We start from the raw sequence: 22665 nt of genomic DNA on the forward strand, positions 1-22665 counted from the left end.
CTACTTTAAGTTCTTTGAGAAATCTCTAGACTGCTTTTCACAGTGGCTGAACTAATTTACTTTCCCAACAACAGTGTTCCTCTTTCTCTGCAACCTTGCCAGCATATTATTTTTTGACCTTTTAGTAATAACCATTCTGGCCAGGTGCAGTGGCTCACGCCTGTAATCCCAGCACTTTAGAAGGCTGAGGTGGGCAGATCTCTTGAGCCTAGGAGTTCAAGACCAGCCTGGGAAACATAGCAAGAACATGTCTCTATTATTCATGTTAAAAAAATAAATAATAATAACCATTCTAGTGTGAGATGGTATCTCATTGTGGTTTTGATTTTCATTTCTTTAATGATTAATGATGTAGAGTATTTTTTTATATGTTGGCACACATGTATGTCTTCTGTTGAGAAGTATCTGTTCATGTCCTTCCCCCACTCCTTTATTTTTATTTTTGTTTTTATTTTTTCTGTGACGGAGTCTCTCTGTCACCCAGGCTGGAGTGCAGTGGCGCAATCTCGGCTCACTGCAATGTCTGCTCCCAGGTTCAAGCAATTCTCCTGACTCAGTCGTGAGTAGCTGGGATTACAGGTGCCCATCACCACGCCCAGCTAATTTTTGTATTTTTAGTAGAGACAAGGTTTTGCCATGTTGGCCAGAGTGGTCTCAAACTCCTGGGTTCGAGTGATCTGCCCAACTCGGCCTCCCAAAGTGCTCAGATTATAGGGGTGAGCCACCGTACCCGCCCCCCCACCGTTTTTTTTTTTGGAGACAGTCTCACTCTGTTGCCCAGGCTGGAGTGCGATGGCACCATCTTGGCTCCCTGCAACCTCCACCTCCCAGGTTCAAGCAGTTTTTCTGCCTCAGCCTCCTGAGTTGCTGGGACTACAGGCATGCACCACCACGCCCAGCTAATTTTTGTAGTTTTAGTAGAGACGAGGATTCACCATATTGGCCAGGCTGGTCTTGAACTCCTGACCTCGTGATCCGCCCGCCTCAGCCTCCCAAAGTGCTGGGATTATAGGCGTGAGCCACCGCGTCCGGCTTTTTTTCTTTTTTTTTTTTAACAGTCTTGCTCTTTCGCCCAGGCTGGAGTACAGTGGTGCTATCGGCTTACTGCAGTCTTCTCCCAGGTTCAAGCAATTCTCCTGCCTCAACCTCCACAAGTGTGGGATTACAGGCATGAGCCACCATGCCTGGCCTCTTTGCCCATTTTTAAATTGAGTTGTTTTTTGCCTATTAATTTGTTTAAGTTCTTTATAGATTCTGGATATTAAACCTTTGTCAGATAACATAGTTTGAGAATATCTACTCCCATTCCGTAAGTTATCTGTATACTCTGTTGATAGTTTCTTTTGCTGTGCAGAAGCTCTTTAGTTTAATTAGGTCCCAACTATGAATTTTTGTTTTTGTTACAATTGCTTTTGGAGTCTTCATCATTAAATCTTTGCCATAGCCTATGTCCCAAATGGTATTTACTAGGTTTTCCTTTTCTTTCTTTTTTTTTAATAGTTTCAGATTTTACATTTAAGTCCTTAGTCTATCTTGAGTTGATTTTTGTATATGATAACAGGAAGGGGTCCAGTTTAATCTACATATGGCAAACCAACAACTGAATTTAATCAGGATGCAGGATACAAGTTTAATATTTTAAAATATATTTTTATATAATAGCAACAACAATTTGAAAATAAAAAATTAAAACAATGCTATTTATGATAAATAACATCAAAACACAAAACTTAGGTATTAATTTAATGAAAGATACAAAAGACCTCTACACTGAAAACTATATAAAACATTGCTGAGAGAAATTAAAACCTAAATAAATGGAAAGACAAACTATGTTTATAGATTGGAAGACATTGATAAGATGTCAGTTCTCCCAAATTGCTAATTCTAAAGTTTACATGGGCCGGGCACAATGGCTCATGTTTATAATTTCGGCTCTTTGGGAGGCCGAGACAGGTGGATCACTTGAGGTCAGGAGTTTGAGACCAGGCTGGCCAACACAACGAAACCATGTCTCTACTAAAAACACAAAAATTAGCCAGGCATGGTGGTGCATTCCTATAGTCCCAGCCACTTGGGAGGCTGAGGCAAGAGAATCGCTTGAACCTGGGAGGCAGAGGTTGCAGTGAGCCGAGACCACACCACTGCACTCCAGCCTAGGTGACAGAGTGAGACTTCGTCTCAAAAAAATAAAATAAAAAATAAAAGTTTATATGGACATTTAAAGAACCTAGAATAGCTACAACAATCTTGACAAAGAACAAAGCTGGAATATATTACTTTCAAGATTTACTAGGCCAGGCATGGTGGCTCATGCCACTTTGGGAGGCCGAAGCGGGTGAATCACCTGAGGCCGGGAGTTTGAGACCAGCCTGGCCAACATGGCGAAACCCATCTCTACTAAAAATACAAAATAAATTAGACAGGCGTGGTGGTGGGCGCTTGTAATCCCAGCTACTCCGGAGACTGAGGCAGGAGAACCACTTGAACTCAGGAGGCGGAGGCTATAGTGAGTTGAGATCCCACCATTGCACTCCAGCCTGGGTGACAAGAGTAAAACTCTGTCCCCCCTGCAAAAAAATAAATAAATAAATAAATAAAAGATTTACTATAAAGCTAAGTTGTAAAGATAGTGAGTTATTGGCATAAAGTTGAACAGATTGACCAGGTACAGTGGCTCATGCTGTGATCCCAGCTCTTTGCAGGCAAACGCGAGTAGATCCCTTGAGTCCAGGAGTTTGCAATCAGCCTGGGCAACATGGCAAAACCCTGTCTCTACAAAAAACTACAAAAATTAGGCCGGGTGTGGTGGCTCAAGCCTGTAATTCTAGCACTTTGGGAGGCCAAGGTGGGTGGATTATATGAGGTCAGGAGTTCAAGACCAGCCTGGCCAACATGGCAAATCCCTGACTGACTCTATTAAAAATATAAATATTAGCCAGGCATGGTGGCATGCACCTGTAGTCCCAGCTACTCAGGAAGCTAAGGCAGGAGAATTACTTCAACCCAAGGAGGCAGAGGTTGCAGTGAGCTGAAGATTGCACCACTGCACTCTAGCCTTGGTGACAGAGCAAGACTCCATCTCAAAAAAACCCAAACTACAAAAATTAGCTGAGAGTGGTGGCGTGCACCTGGAGTCCCAGCTACTTGGGAGGCTGAAGAGGGATGATCACTTGAGCCCAGGAAGTCAAGGCTGTAGTTGAGTCATGATCCTGCCACTGCACTTTAACCTGGGTGAAAGAGACTGTGTCTCAAAAAAAAGAAAGAAAGAAAGAATGGCCGGGCGCAGTGGCTCACACCTGTAATCCCAGCACTTTGGGAGGCCGAGGCTGGTGGATCACAAGGTCAGGAGATCGAGACCATCCTGGCTAACATGGTGAAACCCTGTCTCTACTAAAAATACAAAAAATTAGCTGGGTGTGGTGGCAGGCACCTGTAGTGCCAGCTACTTGCGAGACTGATGCAGGAGAATGGCGTGAACCCGGGAGGCAGAGCTTGCAGTGAACCAAGATTGCACCACTGTACTCCAGCCTGGGTAACAGAACGAGACTCCGTCAAGAAAGAAAGAAAGAGAAAGAGAGAGAGAGAGAGAGAGAGGGTGTCAATGGAACAGGATTCTGTACAGAAATAGATTCACACTTCTATGTTCATTTAGGGAGGGAGGGAGGGTCAATGGAACAGAGTTCTGTACAGAAATAGACTTACACCTCTATAGTTCATTTAGGGTGGGAGGGAGGGACGGTCAATGGAACAGAATTCTGTACAGAAATAGACTCATACTTCTATAGTTCATTTCAACAAATGGTGTTGGAATAACTGGATATCTACATGGAAAAAAAAAAGAACTTTGAGCCTTATCTTACACTTGACACAAAACTAATTCAATTTGGATCATACACATAATTGTAAAAGGTAAATTACAGCTTTTAGTGGAAAATACTGCTAAAAAGGATATGAAAAGAAAAAATTACTTTAAGTGGCAAATTGGTCTTCATCAAATTTAAAATTTTTGTTTAAATTTTGATGAAGACCTATTTACCACTTGATACCATTGAGGGAGCAAAACATGGGGAGTTAAATGGGGTACAGAGTTTCAGTTGCAGAAGATGAGAAAATTATGGAGGTGGGTGGTGGTAATGATTATGCAACACTAAATACCACTGAGTTGTACACATAAAAATTATTAACAAGGTAAATTTTATGTATGTTTTACTACTTTTTTTTAATTTTAATATAAATTGATACAGGGTCTCACTGTGTTACCTAGGCTGGTCTCAAACTCCTGGGCTCAAGTAATCCACCTGCCTTAGCCTCTCAAAGTGCTGGGATTACAAGCATGAGCCACCCCGCCTGGCCTTTACTATTTTTTAAAAAGTGACACTATTAAGACAGTGAAGAAGCAAGTACAGAAGCAAACATTTCTAACCATAGTATAGAAAGAACTCCTGTGACTCAAAAAGACAAAAAATAGATCGTAAATATTCTCACCAAAAAAATAATGCTAAGTATGTCAGGTGATGGATATGTTAATTTAGCTTGATTTAATCATTTCATAATGTATACATATGTCAAAACATCATATTGTACACTGTAAATACATACAAGTTTTAAATTATACCTTAAAGCTGGGAGAGAAAAAGGAAAAAATGTGTTTATGTAAATATTACTTTCCTTTAAGCCGTGTTCCAGACCAACTAGCTATTTTTTTCAACTATTTTGTTTAACCTTAAGTCTTCCTGTGGTCTCTTGATTTGGCATTTCAGTGTTTGCCAGAATTTAGGGTTATGCCTTCAGTTGATTTATTAAAGTGTTAAATAAAATTCTCAGTACTGAGATCTAAAAATCTTTATCATTTATACTTCCCCACCCTAGGATATTCTAGTTTCTGCCTACGCTGTGTTTCCTATCTTCAGGCCACCAGCCCTGTGCTCCTCTTTGTTTTCTTCACATTAACTCTTCCAGAATCATAGACTTAGGAACTAAAGGCAGGTTTTCCTACTCTTAACAGTGATTCTCAAGACTTTTTTTCAGTCACATATAAGAAATTCTTCACTCTCATAGCTGTAAGTTTGTAATTACAGAATGTATATGTTCACTGTTTTTATAAATCCTATAAGCACATTGCTTTTCAAATGAACCTTAGCATGGTTTTGTTTATTTTGTCTTACAACTTCAATAAACTTGATGAGGCAGGCCTAGAGATATAAAATATGTCCGTGTGAAGGAACCAGAATTAATTTGAAAGAAGGATACCTGTTGTATCACACAGAAGTAGTGCATGCACATAGCCCCTGTCCTTATGGAATTTACAGTGCTATCAGAGAAATAAAACCAACACACGAGGCGGACTCGAGGTGCACTGCCTGTGAGTTAGTCCTGCTCCTCAAGGAGCAGTGCTCTTCAATAAAAGGTTTCCACCTGACACCACCAGCTCACCCTTGAATTCTTTCCTGGGCAAAGCCAATAACCCTCCTGGGCTAACTTCCAATTTTGGGGCTCACTTGTCCTGCATTATCTAGATCTGGTAATTCCTTATCTAATGTCAATCTAAAAGGAACAGTGGAATGGTGTTTGTAATTAAATGTATCTAATAAACTGCAACTTGCCATATATTTCATACAATTTTATATTAAATTATAATACCTTGTATCAGCTATGATTTATTCTCTTTTTTTTGTTTGTTTGTTTTGTTTTGAGACAGATTCTCACTCTGTCACCCCAGCTTGAGTACAATGGCACATTCACAGCTCACTGCAGCCTCGGACCTCCTGGGCTCAGGCAGACCTCCCATATTAGCCTCCCAAGTACCTGGGACTACAGGCATGCACTACCACGTTCGGCTAATTTTTGTATTTTTTGTAGAGACAGGGTCTTGCCATGTTGCCCAGGCTGGTCTTAAACTCCTGGGCTTTAGTGTACAATCTCCGACTACAGCTTTTCCATCTACCCTGGCTTTAGTACCGAGTTTTCTTTTGTCACTAGATTTGTCACACTCAACCTATCAATTGGCACATTGTAGATGTTCAACAAATACATAATTCAAATAAAAGAATAACTTTTTAAAAAACCAACACATGAGATATGACTTTGATAAAATTTAAGTTCTACATTGTTGATAAGGGAACGGAAGTAGAATGATGACTAAAGACTAAAGCAATCTGGGAAAATTTCCTAGAGTTGTTGAGACATGTGCTTGTGTGGTTTGGAGAAGCAATGTGGGAGCCATCATATTCTGTACAAATGAAGACTCGTGTGGGAATGAAACTGGTATGACATTGAGGGAGTCTCCCAATCAAAGCAGAGGTTGCTATTAAGAATTAGTATAAAATGAGCTTCTAAAATTTTCTGTAATCTTTATTTACTCTACTTTTTCTTTGTAGCTTCTTGGCATCATTATAAATAAATAGTTGCAACCAAGAACATATGTATACCAGTATACCAATAATACCAACTCTTATTCTTTCTGCAGATTTTGTAGCCCTTTTATTTATGTCTTTGAACAAAAGATATTACAGTCTTACAAGCTTCTTAAGCTGCCTATGAAAAGGAACATTTTTTGTTTGGTTTTTATTTCTAAGTCATTGCTGACCAAAACATTTTGGTAAAATTCAATAAAATCATCATGGTAATTACACATTGCTACCAGTGATTCTGAATGCTAATTCTCACTGTCTGTACTTACAGCATCACTGATGGGTAGCAAATTGTCTGTGGGCCACACCTAGAATTGCTGTTTTTTGTTTGTTTGTTTGTCTGTTTGTTTGTTTTTGAGATGGAGTCTTGCTGTGTTACCCAGGTTGGAGTGCAGTGGTGTGATCTTGGCTCACTGCAACCTCCTTCTCCCGGGTTCAAGAGATTCTCCTGCCTCAGCCTCCCAAGTAGCTGGGATTACAGGTGCCTGCCCCCATTTCTGGCTAATTTTTGTATTTTTAGTAGAGACAGGGTTTCACCACGTTGGCCAGGCTGGTCTCGAACTCCTGACCTCAAGTGATGTGCCCATCTTGGCCTCCCAAAGTGCTGGGATTACAGTTGTGAGCCACTGTGCCCAGCCTAATTGCACTTCTTTAGAACCCTAATACTTTGCGTTCCAATGAAAATAACTCTTTATTTTTGCCATTTTTTTTTAAACAGGTATGCATCTTCTATTGATGATATTTTGGAAGATGAAGAACATTATGCAGATCAGTTAAAAGAGTATCTTTTTTATGCAGAAGCATTGCGGTAAGTTTAATAAAAGTTCCAGGTGCAGCCATGGGGTTGTTCGCCACTCTCCTCATATGCCACTGTAATGTACAGATAGTAAAGTGTTTTTTAAATGAATGCATTCCCTGACATAATGAGTGAAGTCTCATTGTATTTCTCTGTGTTGCAGAGTGCTAGGCATAAACATGTAAGACGAGGCCTACCCTCGAAGCATCATTTTGATAAAACCTACCAGCCTCAGGCATCAAGTGTGTCTGTATGTTGTTGTTTCCACTTTTTCCAGTTCGAAGCTTGGAAGCAAAATACAGAGTGTGTGTAACAGTATCTGTTACTAGGTTGTATATTGCTGTTTTTATTCCGTGTGTCTTATCAGTAGCTTGTATAACGTCCTTATGTAACAAGGACTTTCTTATCTGTTCTTGTGGTATCTTTTACAGAGCCAAAGGGAATTCTCTTTTAGGTAGTCCTACGTGACTAGGAAAAAGTTAATGTATTTTTTTCTGATCAATTTAGAAAAAGGAATTATTTTCCCAGAATAGGTGGCTTTTGGACAGTTACCCTGTCACTTTTTTTTTTTTTTTTTTTTTTTTGAGACAGAGTAGAGTTTGGCTGTGTCGCCCAGGCTGGAGGGCAGTGGCGTGATCTCGGCTCACTGCAGCCTCTGCCTCCCAGGTTCAAGCGATTCTCCTACCTCAGCCTCCCAAGTATCTGGGATTACAGGCGCCCGCCAACACACTCGGCTAATTTTTGTATTTTTAGTAGAGACAGGGTTTCACCATGTTGGCCAGGCTGGTCTGAAACTCCTGACCTCAGGTATTCTGCCCGCCTCAGCCTCTCAAAGTGCTGGGATTACAGGCATGAGCCACCGCTGTCCTGTCACTTTTAAAAGCAGTATAAGAATTCTGTTAGAAAAACAAAAGATCACTATTCCCTTACCTGTATGGTGACTGGTGTGAAATCATCTGCACATTGTTAGCTTGTTTTCCTTCTAGGGCTTTGAGTAGTAGGAAGTCTCACCAATGTATTTTCAAGTCACCAAGCAAAAGAAAGTTGGCCGGGTGAGGTGGCTCCTGCCTGAATCCCAGCACTTTGGGAGGCCGAGGCAGATAGATTACCTGAGGCCAGGAGTTCGAGACCAGCCTAGCCAACATGGTGAAACACCATCTCTACTAAAATTATAAAAAAGTTAGCCAGGCATAGTGGTGGGTGCCTGTAATCCCAGCTACTGGAGAGGCTAAGGCTTGAACGGGGGAGGTGGAGGTTGCAGTGAGCCGAGATCACATCATTACACTCTAGCCTGGACAACAGAGCGAGACTGCATCTCAAAAAAAAAAAAAGAGAAAATTTCTGAGTACAGTGGAATTCTCTGCAGCTCTTAAAAATTATAAAAAGGATTAAGGTATATTGACATGGAAAGATGGCCAGGATATATAGCCATGTGAGAAAAGAGGTAGGAACCATTTGGGGTGTGTGGATATGGTATTTGTCAATGCCTAGCTAAATTCTGGAAGGTTATGTACTATCTGGTAACACAGATTATATCTGGATAGTGGGATTGGAGGAAAGAGTGTTCTTGAACTTTCTTTTTGTATTTTGTATTTTTTATTTTTTTGAGACGGCGTCTCACTCTGTTGCCCAGACTGGAGTGCAGTGGCACAATCTCTGCTAACTGCAACCTCTGCCTCCTGGGTACAAGTGATTCTCCTGCTTCAGCCTCCCAAGTAGCTGGAATTACAGGCATGCGCCACCACCCCCGGCTAATTTTTGTATTTTTAGTAGAGATGGGGTTTTATCACATTGGTCAGGCTGGTCTCGAACTCCTGACCTCAGGTGATCTGCCCACCTCAGCCTCCCAAAGTGCTGGGATTACTGGCGTGAGCCACCACGCCCAGCCTCTTTTTTTTATTTTGTGCATTGCTGTATTAGAATCTTTTTACAGTGAACATGGGTTACTTTTATGATCATAAAAACTATAAACATTTCTAGGCCGGGCGACATGGCTCACGCATATAATCCTAGCACTTTGGGAAACTGAGGTGGATGGATTGCTTGAGCCCATGAGTTTGAGACCAGCCTGGGCAACATGGGCGAGACCCCATCTCTACAAAGCACAAATTAGCTGGGCGTGGTGGCACATGCCTTAGTCCTAGCTACTTAGGAGGCTGAGGTGGGAGGATTGCCTAAACCCAGGAGGCAGAGGTTGCTGTGAGCCAAGATTGCACCACTGCACTCCAGCCTGGGTGACAGAGTGAGACCTTGTCTCCAAAAAAAAAAAAAAGCTAATAGACATTTTCTAAATCACAAAGAAGAAAACTTTGAGGTATTATTTTTTCTAAGAATACTCAGTGCTATGTGAGATTACAGCATTAGTTCTTACATTATATTAAAAAATGTTTTATGTATGTGATAATGGCATGTTTATTGAAAGAAATGTTCCAAGTATCTATAAAACAACTTTTTTTGTGTTAAGAATATATGACGTTTTTGGCGGGGTGCAGTGGCTCATGCCTGTAATCCCAGCACTTCAGGAGGCCGAAGTGGGCAGGTCACATGAGGTCAGGAGTTTAAGATCAGCCTGACCAACATGGAGAAACCCCGTCTCTACTAAAAATACAAAATTAGCTGGGCATGGTGGTGCATGCCTGTAATCCCAGCTACTCAAGAAGCTGAGGCAGGAAAATCATTTGAACCCGGGAGGTGGAGGTTGCAGTGAGCCAAGATCACGCCATTGCACTCCAGCCTGGGCAACAAGAGCAAAACTCTGTCTCCAAAAAAAAAAGAATATACGAAGTTTTTATGGTTAGATTTTGCTAGATTCCACTTCTAATGTTGGGCTACTGCATTCTAAACTTGAAAATTCTGGGCACACACGTTCTGCCCTAGTGAGACGTTGTGAATGGTTCTCCTCTACCCTTGAAAAATATGTTTGACATGTTAAAGAAAAAGTTAAATGGCAGCACATTTTTTCATCTGTAGGGCTGTGTGCAGGAAACATGAACTTATGCAGTATGACTTGGAGATGGCTGCTCAGGACTTAGCGTCCAAGAAGCAGCAGTGTGAGGAACTGGCAACTGGGGTGAGTATTTTTCTTTTGGCCTCTGATGATATTGTAGCAACATGGAATGTTCCTCACAAGCACTCACTCTAAGTGAGTAACTCACTCCTGTGGAATCAGCTTCAGTTGCAATACTCAGGACGGCTGCACCTTTTACAGGGGAATAATTTGTGAGTAACTTTATAATTATTTTGTTATTATCTTGATACAAAAAGATGTAAGCCATTTAAAACCATGTACTGTATAGAATTATAAGAAATTTTGCCAACATTTCTCTGCTGTAATCAGTATCATCTGGTTTCTTTAAAAAAAAAAAAGTTAGCTGGGCATGGTGGCTCACGCCTGTAATCCCAGCACTTTGGGAGGGCGAGGCGGGTGGATCATGAGGTTAGGAGATCAAGACCATCCTGGCTGGCCGGGCGCGGTGGCTCAAGCCTGTAATCCCAGCACTTTGGGAGGCCGAGACGGGCGGATCACGAGGTCAGGAGATCGAGACCATCCTGGCTAACACGGTGAAACCCCATCTCTACTAAAAAATACAAAAAAAAAAACTAGCCGGGCGAAGTGGCGGGCGCCTGTAGTCCCAGCTACTTGGGAGGCTGAGGCAGGAGAATGGCGTGAACCCGGGAGGCGGAGCTTGCAGTGAGCTGAGATCCGGCCACTGCACTCCAGCCTGGGCGACAGAGCATGACTCCGTCTCAAAAAAAAAAAAAAAAAAAAAAAAGACCATCCTGGCTAACATGGTGAAACCCCATCTCTACTAAAAATACAAAAAATTAGCCGGGAGTGGTGGCGGGCACCTGTAGTCCCAGCTACTCGGGAGGCTGAGGCAGGAGAATGGCGTGCACCTGGGAGGCGGAGCTTTCAGTGAGCTGAGATCGTGCCACTGTACTCCAGCCTGGGCAACAGAGCAAAACTCTGTCTCAAAAAATAAATACATAAATAAAATTAAAAAAAAAAAGTTTATTGGGCTGAGCACTGTGGCTCACACCTGTAATCCCAGCACTTTGGGAAGCCAAGGCTGATGGATCACCTGGGGTCAGGAGTTCGAGACTAGCCTGGCCAACATGGCGAAACCTGATCTCTACTAAAAATACAAAAATTAGCCAGGTGTGGTTGCTTACACCTGTAGTCCCAGCTACTCGGAAAGCTGAGGCAGAAGAATTGCTTGAACCGGAGAGGCGAAGGTTGCAGCTAGCCGAGGTCAGACTATTGCACTCTAGCCTGGGTGACAGAGTGAGACTCCATCTCAAAAAAAAATTGTTTTTATTTATTTTTATTTTTTGAGACAAGGTCTGGCTCTGTCGCCCAGGCTGGAGTGCAGTGGTGTGATCAGGGCTCATGGAAGCCTCAAACTCCTGGGGTCAAGCGATCCTCCTGCCTCAGCCTCTTGAGTAGCTGGGACCACAGGCATGTGCCGCCGCCCCCCGGCCTGGCTGATTTTGTTTATAGTCTCATCGTGTTGACCAGGGTGGTCTCAAACTCCTGGACTCAAGTGATCCTCCCACCTCAGCCTCCCAAAGTGCTAGGATTACAAAGGTAAGCCACCATGCCTAGTCAGTCATCTGGTTTCTAAGTCCAAGTGAAAAAACATGCAATGACCTTTATCAGGTTTAACTTTGCAAGGTACTTTGTAGAAATTTGAGTTGACTTTGAAAAGCCTTACCCACTTAGAACCAGTGCATCTTGCCTAACAGGGAGCTTTTGATGTATTTTATTCTTTAATGCTTACAGTGAGTACTTGTGAGGAAAATTCTATATCTGGTTGCATTAGTCTTGGATCATTTTTATAATAAGCTTTCTACTCTCCGGTTATTTCCTTGCAATAAATTAGCCATCATGGTGAGCAACACATTCTGAAAGTAGTAAACCGGCAGCAGTGTCTCTCCTTAGTTAATAAGCACTGTAGTTTTGTTTTTTTTTTTTTCCTTAGATGAAGTCTCATTCTGTCACCCAGGCTAGAGTGCAGCTCACTGCAAGCTCCACCTCCTGGGTTCACACCATTCTCCTGCCTCAGCCTCCCGAGTACCTGGGACTACAGGTGCCCGCCGCCACACCTGACTAATTTTTTTGTGTGTTTTTAGTAGAGACGGGGTTTCACCGTGTTAGCCAGGATAGTCTCAGTCTCCTGACCTCGTGATCCATCCGCCTCGGCCTCCCAAATTGCTGCAGGCGTGAGCCACCGCACCTGGCCAAGCACTGTAGTTTTAAAAGTGCTTTTCACATATATTACCTACTGGTTACATCTATGAAAAGTCATAATATATGTGGGGAAAGACTTGTGACCGGGACACATGTATAAACTAGGCCCTTGGTTTATTTTTAAAATTCAGTGGGAGAAGTTCCCAGGCCATTTTCAGGGAGCTTGGTTCCCTATTCCTGCATGTCAAGGGAAAAGTGTTTTCTTCAGTAAACTCCAGAAAGTGAGGAAATGTTAAAGCAGTGAAGCTTGAGGCTGCCTTCCAATGCTTGGATTTAGGTATCCTGTTTTATTAATAGATGCCCAAGTTTGAGCGTGAGTTGTGCAGATTTTAAATATGCTTCTTTAGTTTGGTTTATTTCCATAGTTGCCTAGTGAATTTATCTACTTTTTTATAACAAAGTAATTTTTAAAAATACGAACATTCATACAGAGTAAGAAATAACTTGTCTAATATTTCACGTGGAAGTTTTCCATTTGATTATGAAATTCAAGCTGGGTACGGTAGCTTACGACGGTAATGCCAACGCTTTTAGCGGCAGAGGCATAAACCCACAATTGCTTGAGCCCAGGAATTTGAAACCAGTGTGGATTAATATAGCTAGACCCTGTCTCTAGCAAAAATGTAAAAATTTGCCAGGTGTGGTGGCATGCACCTGTGGTCCCAGCCACTTGAGAGGCAGAGGTAGGAGCATCACTTGAGCCCAGGAGGTTGAGGCTGCAGTGAGCTATGATTGTGCCACTACATTCTGGCCTGGGCAACAGAGCAAGACCCCATTTCAAAAAAAAAAATTCAGTTAGAAGTTTGCCCTTTTTAACTACTCCGTATTATTTCAGTGTTAGAAATTCTATTAGGATTCTTGGCTATGACTCTGTAAAAATAAATTAAAAATCATATAAGAGTCCCCTGGTTGTGAAGCTTATGGTGGTTTTGTCTGACCTAGGGGAAATATGGCAAGTGTTTTCTCTTTCTTTTGTGTGTGTGTAGTGAAATATACGTAACATAAAATGTACCATCTTGTCCATTTTTGATTGTATAGTTCAGTATTGCAGTCATCCCTCAGTATCTTCAGTGAGATTGGTTTAAGGATCCCTTGGATACCAAAATCCTCAGATGCTTAAGTCCCTTATATAAAATGGTGTAGTATTTGCATATAACCTGTGCATATCCTTCTGTATACTTTAAATCAGCAGTCACCAACCTTTTTGGCACTAGGGACCTGTTTTGTGGAAGATAGTTTTTCCATGGACCAGGGTGGGGGATGCTGGGGATGATTTCAGGATCATCAGGCATTAGATTTTCACAAGGAACACACAACCTGGATCCCTCACATGCGCAGTTCTCAAACCTATTGAGAGTCTAATGCCTCTGCTGCTAATCTGACAGGAGGCAGAGTTCACGTGGTCGCTAGCCTCCTGCTGTGCAGCCTGGTTCCGAACAGGCCATGGACTGGTATCACTCCGTGGCTCTGGGGTTGGGGACCCCCTGCTTTAAATTATCTCTAGATTGTTAATGCCTAATACAGTGTAAACACTGGTGTCTCATGTAAGTGGAATCATACAGTATTTGTCTTTTCGTATGTGTCTTATTTCACTTAGCATAATGTCCTACAGGTTTATCCATGCTGTAGCATATATCAGAATTTGATTCCTTTTAAAGGCTGAATAATGTTCCATCGTATGTGTATGCTGCATATTGTTTATCCATTCATCTGTTTCTATTTCCTTGTAGACTGTGAGAACATTCTCTTTGAAGGGAATGACTACCAAGCTCTTTGGTCAAGAAACTCCAGAGCAGAGAGAAGCCAGAATAAAGGTGCTAGAAGAACAAATAAATGAAGGAGAACAACAGCTGAAGTCTAAAAATCTGGAAGGCAGGTAAAGATACTGCGATGTTTAAGTAAGCTAGGCTTGTAGACTATATGGCAAATTATTTTTATTTGTAACAATTCCCAGCTTCATTGGCATCCCTGAATACAGCCTGTTCCTTTAAAATGCATTTGTAAGAAATTTGAGTTATCAGGCTGGGTGTGGTGGCTCACGCCCATAATCCCGACACTTCAGGAGGCTGCGGTGGGAGGATTGCTTGAGCGTAGGAGTTTGAGATCGGCCTGGGCAACATAGGAAGACCCTGTCTCTACAAAAATAAATAAATAAAAATAAAAGAAAGCTGAATTATAAAAAATCATGTTATAGAAACAGTTGTTTCAATGTGGGGGAAAGAGAAATAAAAGAGTTCCAGCTTCATAATATTAGTTTCCTGCACTTTTCCTGATTTCTACCCTTTGTACTTTCCCTCTGCCGTTTCTTCTCCCCCTGCCCCTCCTTCAGTACCCAGCTGAAGGGTTACTTTATCGTGAAGCCTTCTCAGGCCATCATGGCATTTAATTCATGCCAGTATGGTATGGCGGTTTTGTATTAGATGATTGATTGCTCTGTGTGACTATGCCTGGCTAAATTTAAGCCCCTCAAAGTCAGTGATTGTATCTTTTTCACATTCATGTCCCAGTGCCTTGCATAGGACTTAGCATGTAATTGTTACGTAAGGATTTCTAGAAATTCAGTTCTCAAAGACCCATTATCACTGTTTGACGCATTTTCCTTATTTTTGTTTTCATCTGACAGTCAGAGAATAGACCAAGGCAGACCAAGAGTGTATTATGGGTTTTGAGGTGGTTTTCTTCATTTTTGGAACTACTGGCACCAAATATGGCAAAGTAATAGAATTTTAAAAGACAGGCTGGGCGCAGTGGCTCACGCCTGTAATCCCAGCACTTTGGGAGGCCGAGGTGGGTGGATCACGAGGTCAGGAGATCGAGACCATCCTGGCTAACACGGTGAAACCCCGTCTCTACTAAAAATACAAAAAATTAGCCAGGCACGGTGGCAGATGCCTGTAGTCCCAGCTACTCGGGAGGCTGCGGCAGGAGAATGGCGTGAACCCGGGAGGCAGAGCTTGCAGTGAGCCGAGATTGCGCCACTGCACTCCAGCCTGGGCGACAGAGCAAGACTCTTGTCTCAAAAAAAAAAAAAAAAAAAAAAACAAATGCCTCTTGGGATTTTTATTTTTTTTATTTTTTGAGACAGAGTCTCACCCTGCCGCCCAGGCCAAGTACAGTGGTGCCTTTGTTGCTCGCTGCCACCTCAAAGTCCAGGGCTCAAGTGATCCTCCCACCTCAGCCTCCCAAATAGCTGGGACTGCTGGCTACCATGCCTGGCTAAAAAATTTTTTAAACTTTGGTTGTCATTTAAAACAGGTACATGCGGCTGGCCGCAGTGGCTCACACCTGTAAACCTAGCACTTTGGGAGGCCTAGGCGGGCGGATTACCTGAGGTCGGGAGTTCAAGACTAGCCTGGCCAACATGGTGAAACCTTGTCTCTACTAAAAATACAAAAAATTAACCAGGTGCAGTGGCATGCACCTGTAATCCCAGCTACTGTGCAGTGGTGTGTGCCTGTATTCCCAGCTACTCTGCAGACTGAGGCAGGAGAATCACTTGAACCCTGGATGCAGAGGTTGCGGTGAGCCGAGATCACGCCTCTGTACTCCAGCCTGGGCTACAGAGCGAGACGTGGTCTCAAAAAAAAAAAAAAACCATGCTAAATGTGATTCATAATCCATCTTGTCAAAAGAGTGTATATTTTCCAGTGACCCCTGGAAGGCACTTACTTCATTGTGACTGACACCTGTTAGGCTTGTGAGCTGGCTCAAGTGTCATCTATGTGTATTTTATAGGAATAATTTGAAGGTAGAATCCTTGTGGCAAAAACGTAGATTATTAGGCCAGGTGCAGTGGTTCACGCCTGTAATCCCAACACTGTGGGAGGCTGAGGTGGGCAGATCACCTGAAGTCAGGTGTTTGAGACCAGCCTGGCCAACATGGTGAAACCCTGTCTCTACTAAAAATACAAAAACTAGTTGGGCTTAGTGGCACGTGCCTGTAATCCCAGCTACTCAGGAGGCTGAGGCAAGAGAATTGCTCAAACACGGAATGCAGAGGCTGCAGTGAGCCAAGATCACGCCACTACACTCCAGCCTGGGCAACAGACTGAGACTCTGTCTCAAAAAAAAAGAAAAAGTAGATGAAAAGATACAAGCATATATGGCTATTTGTTTGCTTTTTCCCTAATTATAATTTTTAGGAAAAGAAAAAGCTATCTTAAGCAATAGCTTTTCCTTCTACATAAGCAATTAAAAACCAACTCCAATGAGAACTGGTTAAATTTATAATATTTATAAATGTATAATACACAGTTTATTTAACTTAAATAAGAATAATAATGGCTACACCTTTTATTTCAGAGAATTTGTGAAAAATGCATGGGCTGATATTGAACGCTTCAAAGAACAAAAGAACCGAGACTTAAAGGAGGCCCTTATAAGCTATGCAGTCATGCAGATCAGTATGTGCAAAAAGGTAGGTTTTGGTTTCAATGAAGATGTATGTATATTCAGAAGTACTTATACATTTCTTTAAATTACCTTACTTGGACCAAAAAAGTTTTCATTTTTATTCTCCTGTAGAATGTTTACCAGTTTCTCTATTTTAATTGTGTAGGATTTCTGTTTTATTTCGTTTTGGTTTTTTGATTTTAAAATTTTAAATATTTAAAAAATAGAGATGGGGGGGTCTCACTATGTTGCCCAGTCTGATCTCGAATTCCTGGTCTCATACAGTCCTCCTACCTTGGCCTCCCAAAGTGCTGAGATTACAGGTGTGAGCTGCCACGTCCAGCCTCTACTTAATTTTGAAAGAAGTGTTACAACCAGTATGCCCATTACTGAGTCTCCACTCATCTAAAATCCAAATTTGTATCCCCCATTTATAACTTGTATTTGAGAATATATACCAAGATTATTTAGATCATATGGTACTCTTGGACCAGACAGTAAAATACCATTCCAGATACATGCCTTGATTGGAAAATAGCTTGAACATTATTTTGTGAAGATGTGGTTATGATATGCTTCCTCGTAAAGTAAATCGTTCATGTTGCTGATATCCATAGTGAAAGATATAAACATTGTAGCTTATTCTAGTTAAAATAAATGTTTGACAGTGATGGAAGTCTTTCTAAAATGTTGGTTTTAGAAAGAACAAAATAGGAAACATTCCTTAACTTCTTTTTTATAACCTAAGATCTGCCAATGTGACTGCCAGTACCAGTGCTTTGATTTCTATCACCTGTTATAATTTATCAAGCACTTTTACATGCATTATCTCAGCAAATTACATGGGAAGATGAATTCTCACATTTATGAAGACCTTCTTAAAGGGCAAAATCACACTCATATAAATATATATACAATTCTTAAGCTTTAATTTGTCCCCAAATTTTATTTTTTGGCTAAGGGCCATCACTGAGAGAACAAAGATATTTTGAGGCACAAACACCATACCCACTCACTGGTTAAGTCGGCTCCATTTGGTTTGGACAAATTCATATTTATGCCTCAGTGAATTATAAGTTACTGTGTACTGTGGATCTTTGGAGTCACTTAAAACAAGTTAAGATCGTGACTGGTGAGTTTGCAGGTGCTAAAGCATTGAGTGTGTTGTACTTTGTAGCGTCTCTATCTTTTTTTGCCTTCGTTCTGTCACCTCTTCTTGCCTGCAGCTAGGTGCTAGATATTTATGGTCCTTTGTCTTTCTCTTTTTTTTCTTTTCTTTTTTTTTGAAGTGGGGTCTAACTGTGTTACCCAGGCTGATCTTGAACTCCTGGGCTCAAGCAGTCCTCCCGCCCTGGCCTCCCAAATTGCTGAGATTGTAGGCATGAACCACCACCCCCAGCCATACAGTCCTTTTTCCAATCTAACTTTTTAACCTCAAGAAATCTGAAAGACCAGATAACAAAGGTTTTTAGTGTTTCTGTTTTTCTTGTAAAAGACTAATTAATAAGCTCCTTGTGACCTCTCATTCACTTCTTTCCAAAGTAAAATGCAAGACCTTTATATAATGTATCAAAGGACTTTCCCCCTCCACTTTGTTTAGGCTGCAGTGGTTGAGGGTACTAGAAATTTAATCTCTGAATATAAAAGATACTACTATAGCTGTATTTGGACATACTGTTGGATATTTTGTAGGTTTATTCACAAATCCTTAGATAACTAGTAAAACAAAAAGTTTAATAAAAGTGTATGTTCACCTTGTTTCCCAAGAGTGGTACTATGCAATTTCATCATTTTATTTTCTTGCCTAAGTGATAAAGATTTTTATATGTGATCCTAGCTATTTGGGAGGTTGAAGCAGGAGGACCACTTGATCCCAAGAGTTCAAGACTAGGCTGGGCAACATAGTGAGACCTCCTTTCTTTCTTTTTTTTTTTTTTGGAGACAGAGTCTCGCCCTGTCACACAGGCTGGAGTACAATGGCGTGATCTCGGCTCACTACAACCTCCGCCTCCCGGGTTCAAGCGATTCTCCTGCCTCAACCTCCCGAGTAGCTGGGATTACAGGTGCGTCCCACTATGCCAGGCTAATTTTTTTGTATCTTTAGTAGACAAGATTTCACCACATTGGCCAGGCTGGTCTCGAACTCCTGACCTCGTGATCCGCCCGCCTCCGCCTCCCAAAGTGCTGGGATTACAGGGGTGAGCCACTGCACCCGGCCTGAGACCTTCTTTCAAAAAGGAAAGAGAAGAAAAAGAAAATTGTTTAAAACCTTAATAAATAGCCTAGCGCGGTGGCTCACGCCTGTAATCCCAGCACTTTGGGAGGCTGAGGTGGGCAGATCACGAGGTCAGGAGATCAAGACCATCCTGGCTAACATGGTGAAACCCCGTCTCTACTAAAAATACAAAAAATTAGCCGGGCACGGTGGCAGATGCCTGTAGTCCCAGCTACTCGGGAGGCTGAGGCAGGAGAATGGCGTGAACCCGGGAGGTGGAGTTTGCAGTGAGCTGAGATCGTGCCACTACACTCCAGCCTGGGCGATAGACCAAGACTCTGTCTCAAAAAATAAATAAATAAATAAATACCCTTAATAAATGACACACTTTAATGATTAAGTATTAAAAAGTTCCTTTTTCATAAATTAGCAATTATTGGAGAATGTGTATCTTACTTATTGAAAAAAAAAAAAACCCTTACCGGGCACAGTGGCTCACGCCTGTAATCCCAGCACTTTGATAGGCCGAGGCGGGAGGATCACAAGGTCAGGAGATTGAGACCATCCTGCCTAACACATGGTGAAACCCCGTCTCTACTAAAAATACAAAAAATTAGCCGGGTGTGGTGGTGGGCGCCTGTAGTCCCAGCTACTCGGGAGGCTGAGGCAGGAGAATGGCATGAACCTGGGAGGAGGAACTTGCAGTGAGCCGAGATGACGCCACTGCACTCCAGCCTGGGCGACAGAGCGAGACTCCGTCTCGAAAAAAGAAAGGAAAAAACCCTTAAGTTTTACTGTTACATCTCTATAAACATGTAGTTTTGCTTATGCATATTAGGCCATCTATAACTTTGTGCTAAGTAACTTCAGGTACTAAGAGGGATTCAGTAATTTAGTACATAGGTTTTATCAAAACTTTAGTTATTAGAGTAATAATTTAATAACTCAATTTATATTTGTTAGACTAATAAAGTTTTTTGTTTCAAATATTACATTGAAAAAACCAGGCCAAGCACTGTGGCTTACACCTGCGATGCCAGCACTTTGGGAGGCAGAGGCAGGCAGATTGCTTGAGCCCAGAACTTCCAGACCAGCCTGGGTAACATAGTGAGATTCCATTTCTACAACAACAACAACAAAAAAAATACAAAAAATAAACCAGGTGTGGTGGCGTGCACCTGAGGTCCCAACTACTTGGCAGGCTGAGGTGGGAGGATGCCTTGAGCCCTGGAGGTCGAGGCTGCAATGAGCCATGGTTATACACCAGCCTGGGTAACAGAGTGAGACCCTATCTCCAAAAAAAAAAAAAGAAAAAGGAAAAAAAAACAAAAGAAACGACTGAAAACTTGTGTGATTTACAAATAGAAATTACTTGAGTATGTGATACGAAATGAATTAACTCAGTTTTCCAACAAGTTGTAGGAGTTCTTTCTCCATTTTGAAGATAAGCTCATATTAGAGATTCTCTTTCTCTTTTCAGAAGCATTAGACATGTGCTTACATTAGCCACTTCCCAAAATAGTGTCATATTTGCTCGACTTCTTAATTACTCCAACTAAGCCAAGTACTTAGGTTTTCAGATTCCTTCCAAACTCACCTTTTAAAGTTTTTATTTTTATTTTTAGGGAATTCAAGTTTGGACCAATGCTAAGGAATGCTTTAGCAAGATGTAATCCTGTGAATTGAATTTCTCTTCAATCAAAGTGCCCCAAAACAGAAGCACAAGTAAATAAAAGAAATTTAAGTCGCTACCTAGTATACATAAACATATACGATAAGTTGAATGAATTCAGCTTTCTTTAACTTAATTGTAGTCATGTTAATGTAGCACAAAAAAGATGTATTTTAATGAAGATGAAATATTATAATTTGAGGTTTTGGGGACTGGTGCTGATTCCAAAAAGTTAATTTAATAATATATACCAACAGATTGTCAGGCTTCGGAACCAATGACTGAATGTCAAGATGTTTGTTAATTTCTAGATGTTTGTTTCAAGGCCAACTGTTTCAGATCTATTAATGTAGGGGATTTTTCCCTAAGATTGAATTCCTGTATTTATTTGGTAAGGTCCACTAATCTGTTATAGGGAAGTATTTTCTCTTGCCTTATAGTTGAGCTATTTGGTTTGACAAAGCTCAGCAGAAACTTGATGTGAAAAATCTAAGATTTTCTCCTACATTCATTGATGCCCCTCGTAACATTTGCATACACTAGAAAATGCCTTCAATTTGTGTTTTACCAGAATTTTGATACTGATCAGAAATTTTATACTGCCAACAAAGAAGACTCAACTTCTCAGATCTATAGTGGAATACATTGTCACCCTTTAGCTATTGCTATATAGAAAGTTTTAACTGAATATGTTACATATAAGAATTAAATTCTTCTCAAATAATTCTTAACCTCAGTAATGAGCCTAAATTTACTCTGCTTGGCTCTCTACACATGGCATTTCAGGGTACAAGATGTAGCATTTCAATGTGTAAGATATATGTACTAAACATATGTGTTGCTATCTTCATCATTAACATTCTTTTCTATTGCTTGGCTGTAATTTTTGTAAAGATAAATTATATTGTTTTTTTAGATGTATGTTTGTGGTATGTGTTCAGAAGACAAGCATCTTCATTTTGCTAGCTTTGCAAAATCTTAAAATGTGTACTCGTTATTTCTAATGACATAAAAAAAAAATCCCCAGTCCTATTTAGCATTTGACTTTTTTATATGTTTTAAATGTTGCTGGATTTTTGTGCTGTTTGCCAAACTTATACAATAAATAAATGAAATATTGTGCTGATTTTCAGATGATTTTTGTTAATTTAACAAGGGGATCCATACATATTAATATCTGATGCTCTGTAAGAAAATGATATCTGTCATATTACGTTTTAAAGTGATTAATGCCACATGTTCTCACTTATCAGTGAGAGCTAAACACTGAGTACACATGAACGCAAAGATGGGAACAGTAGACACCAGGGCTTACTTTAGGGGGTAGGGTGGGAGGAAGGCGAGGGTCGAAAAACTAGCTGTGGGGTACTATGCTCGCTCCCTGAGTGATAAAATCATTTGTACACGAATCCCCAGCAACATAATTTACCCATGTAGCAAACCTACACAGGTATCCCCTGAACCTAAAACAAAAGTTGAGGAAAGAAAAAAAATAAAGTCATTAATGGTATAAATTTGTCATCTACCAAAATACTGGTTTTTAAAAATATAAGATGCTGAAATGAGACATGATTTTTAAAATTCTTTTTTTTTTTTTTTAATGTCAGATGGGTAATGGTTGAAGTTGTAACAAGGTTTGAGGGAGGCACATCTCACATGTGGGTGTGAACACCTAATCATCATGCTTATGAACACAAAAGGATCATGAGTTTTTTTTTGTTTGTTTGTTTTACTTAAAAAAAGAAATAGAGACAGGGTCTCACTATGTTGTCCAGGCTGGTCTGAACTCCTGAGCTCAAGGAATCCTCCCGCTTCAGCCTCTCAAAAGTGCTGAGATTACAGGCGTGAGCCACCCTTACCTGGCCTGTTTTTGTTTTGAGACAGGGTCTCACTCTGTCTCCCAGGCTGGAGTATGGTGGCACAATT

The 22665-nt window shown here is 41.1% G+C and overlaps 1 protein-coding gene and 1 non-coding gene across 7 annotated transcripts in view; one reads left to right on the plus strand and one right to left on the minus strand.

Moving 5' to 3' along the window:
- The window catches only part of SNX4 (sorting nexin 4), a 79669-nt gene extending 57798 nt beyond the window's left edge, over positions 1-21871 (plus strand). For all 6 annotated transcript variants that reach the window (XM_065539115.2, XM_074033257.1, XM_005547921.5 and 3 more), the window contains 5 exons: positions 7132-7221; positions 10180-10279; positions 14191-14336; positions 16763-16877; positions 20693-21871. In XM_065539115.2, coding sequence (XP_065395187.1) covers positions 7132-7221; positions 10180-10279; positions 14191-14336; positions 16763-16877; positions 20693-20740 — 499 coding nt within the window. In that variant the 3' untranslated portion in view covers positions 20741-21871. The remainder of the gene's footprint in view (positions 1-7131; positions 7222-10179; positions 10280-14190; positions 14337-16762; positions 16878-20692) is intronic.
- Positions 21872-22340: 469 nt separating this feature from the next.
- Positions 22341-22442, minus strand: LOC123572095 (small nucleolar RNA U13). Its single transcript, XR_006696431.1, has one exon. It is a non-coding gene; the product is annotated as a small nucleolar RNA U13 (small nucleolar RNA).
- Positions 22443-22665: the final 223 nt, after the last annotated feature.

This window comes from Macaca fascicularis, chromosome 2, assembly GCF_037993035.2.
Source record: "Macaca fascicularis isolate 582-1 chromosome 2, T2T-MFA8v1.1".
Lineage (NCBI taxonomy): Eukaryota > Metazoa > Chordata > Mammalia > Primates > Cercopithecidae > Macaca > Macaca fascicularis.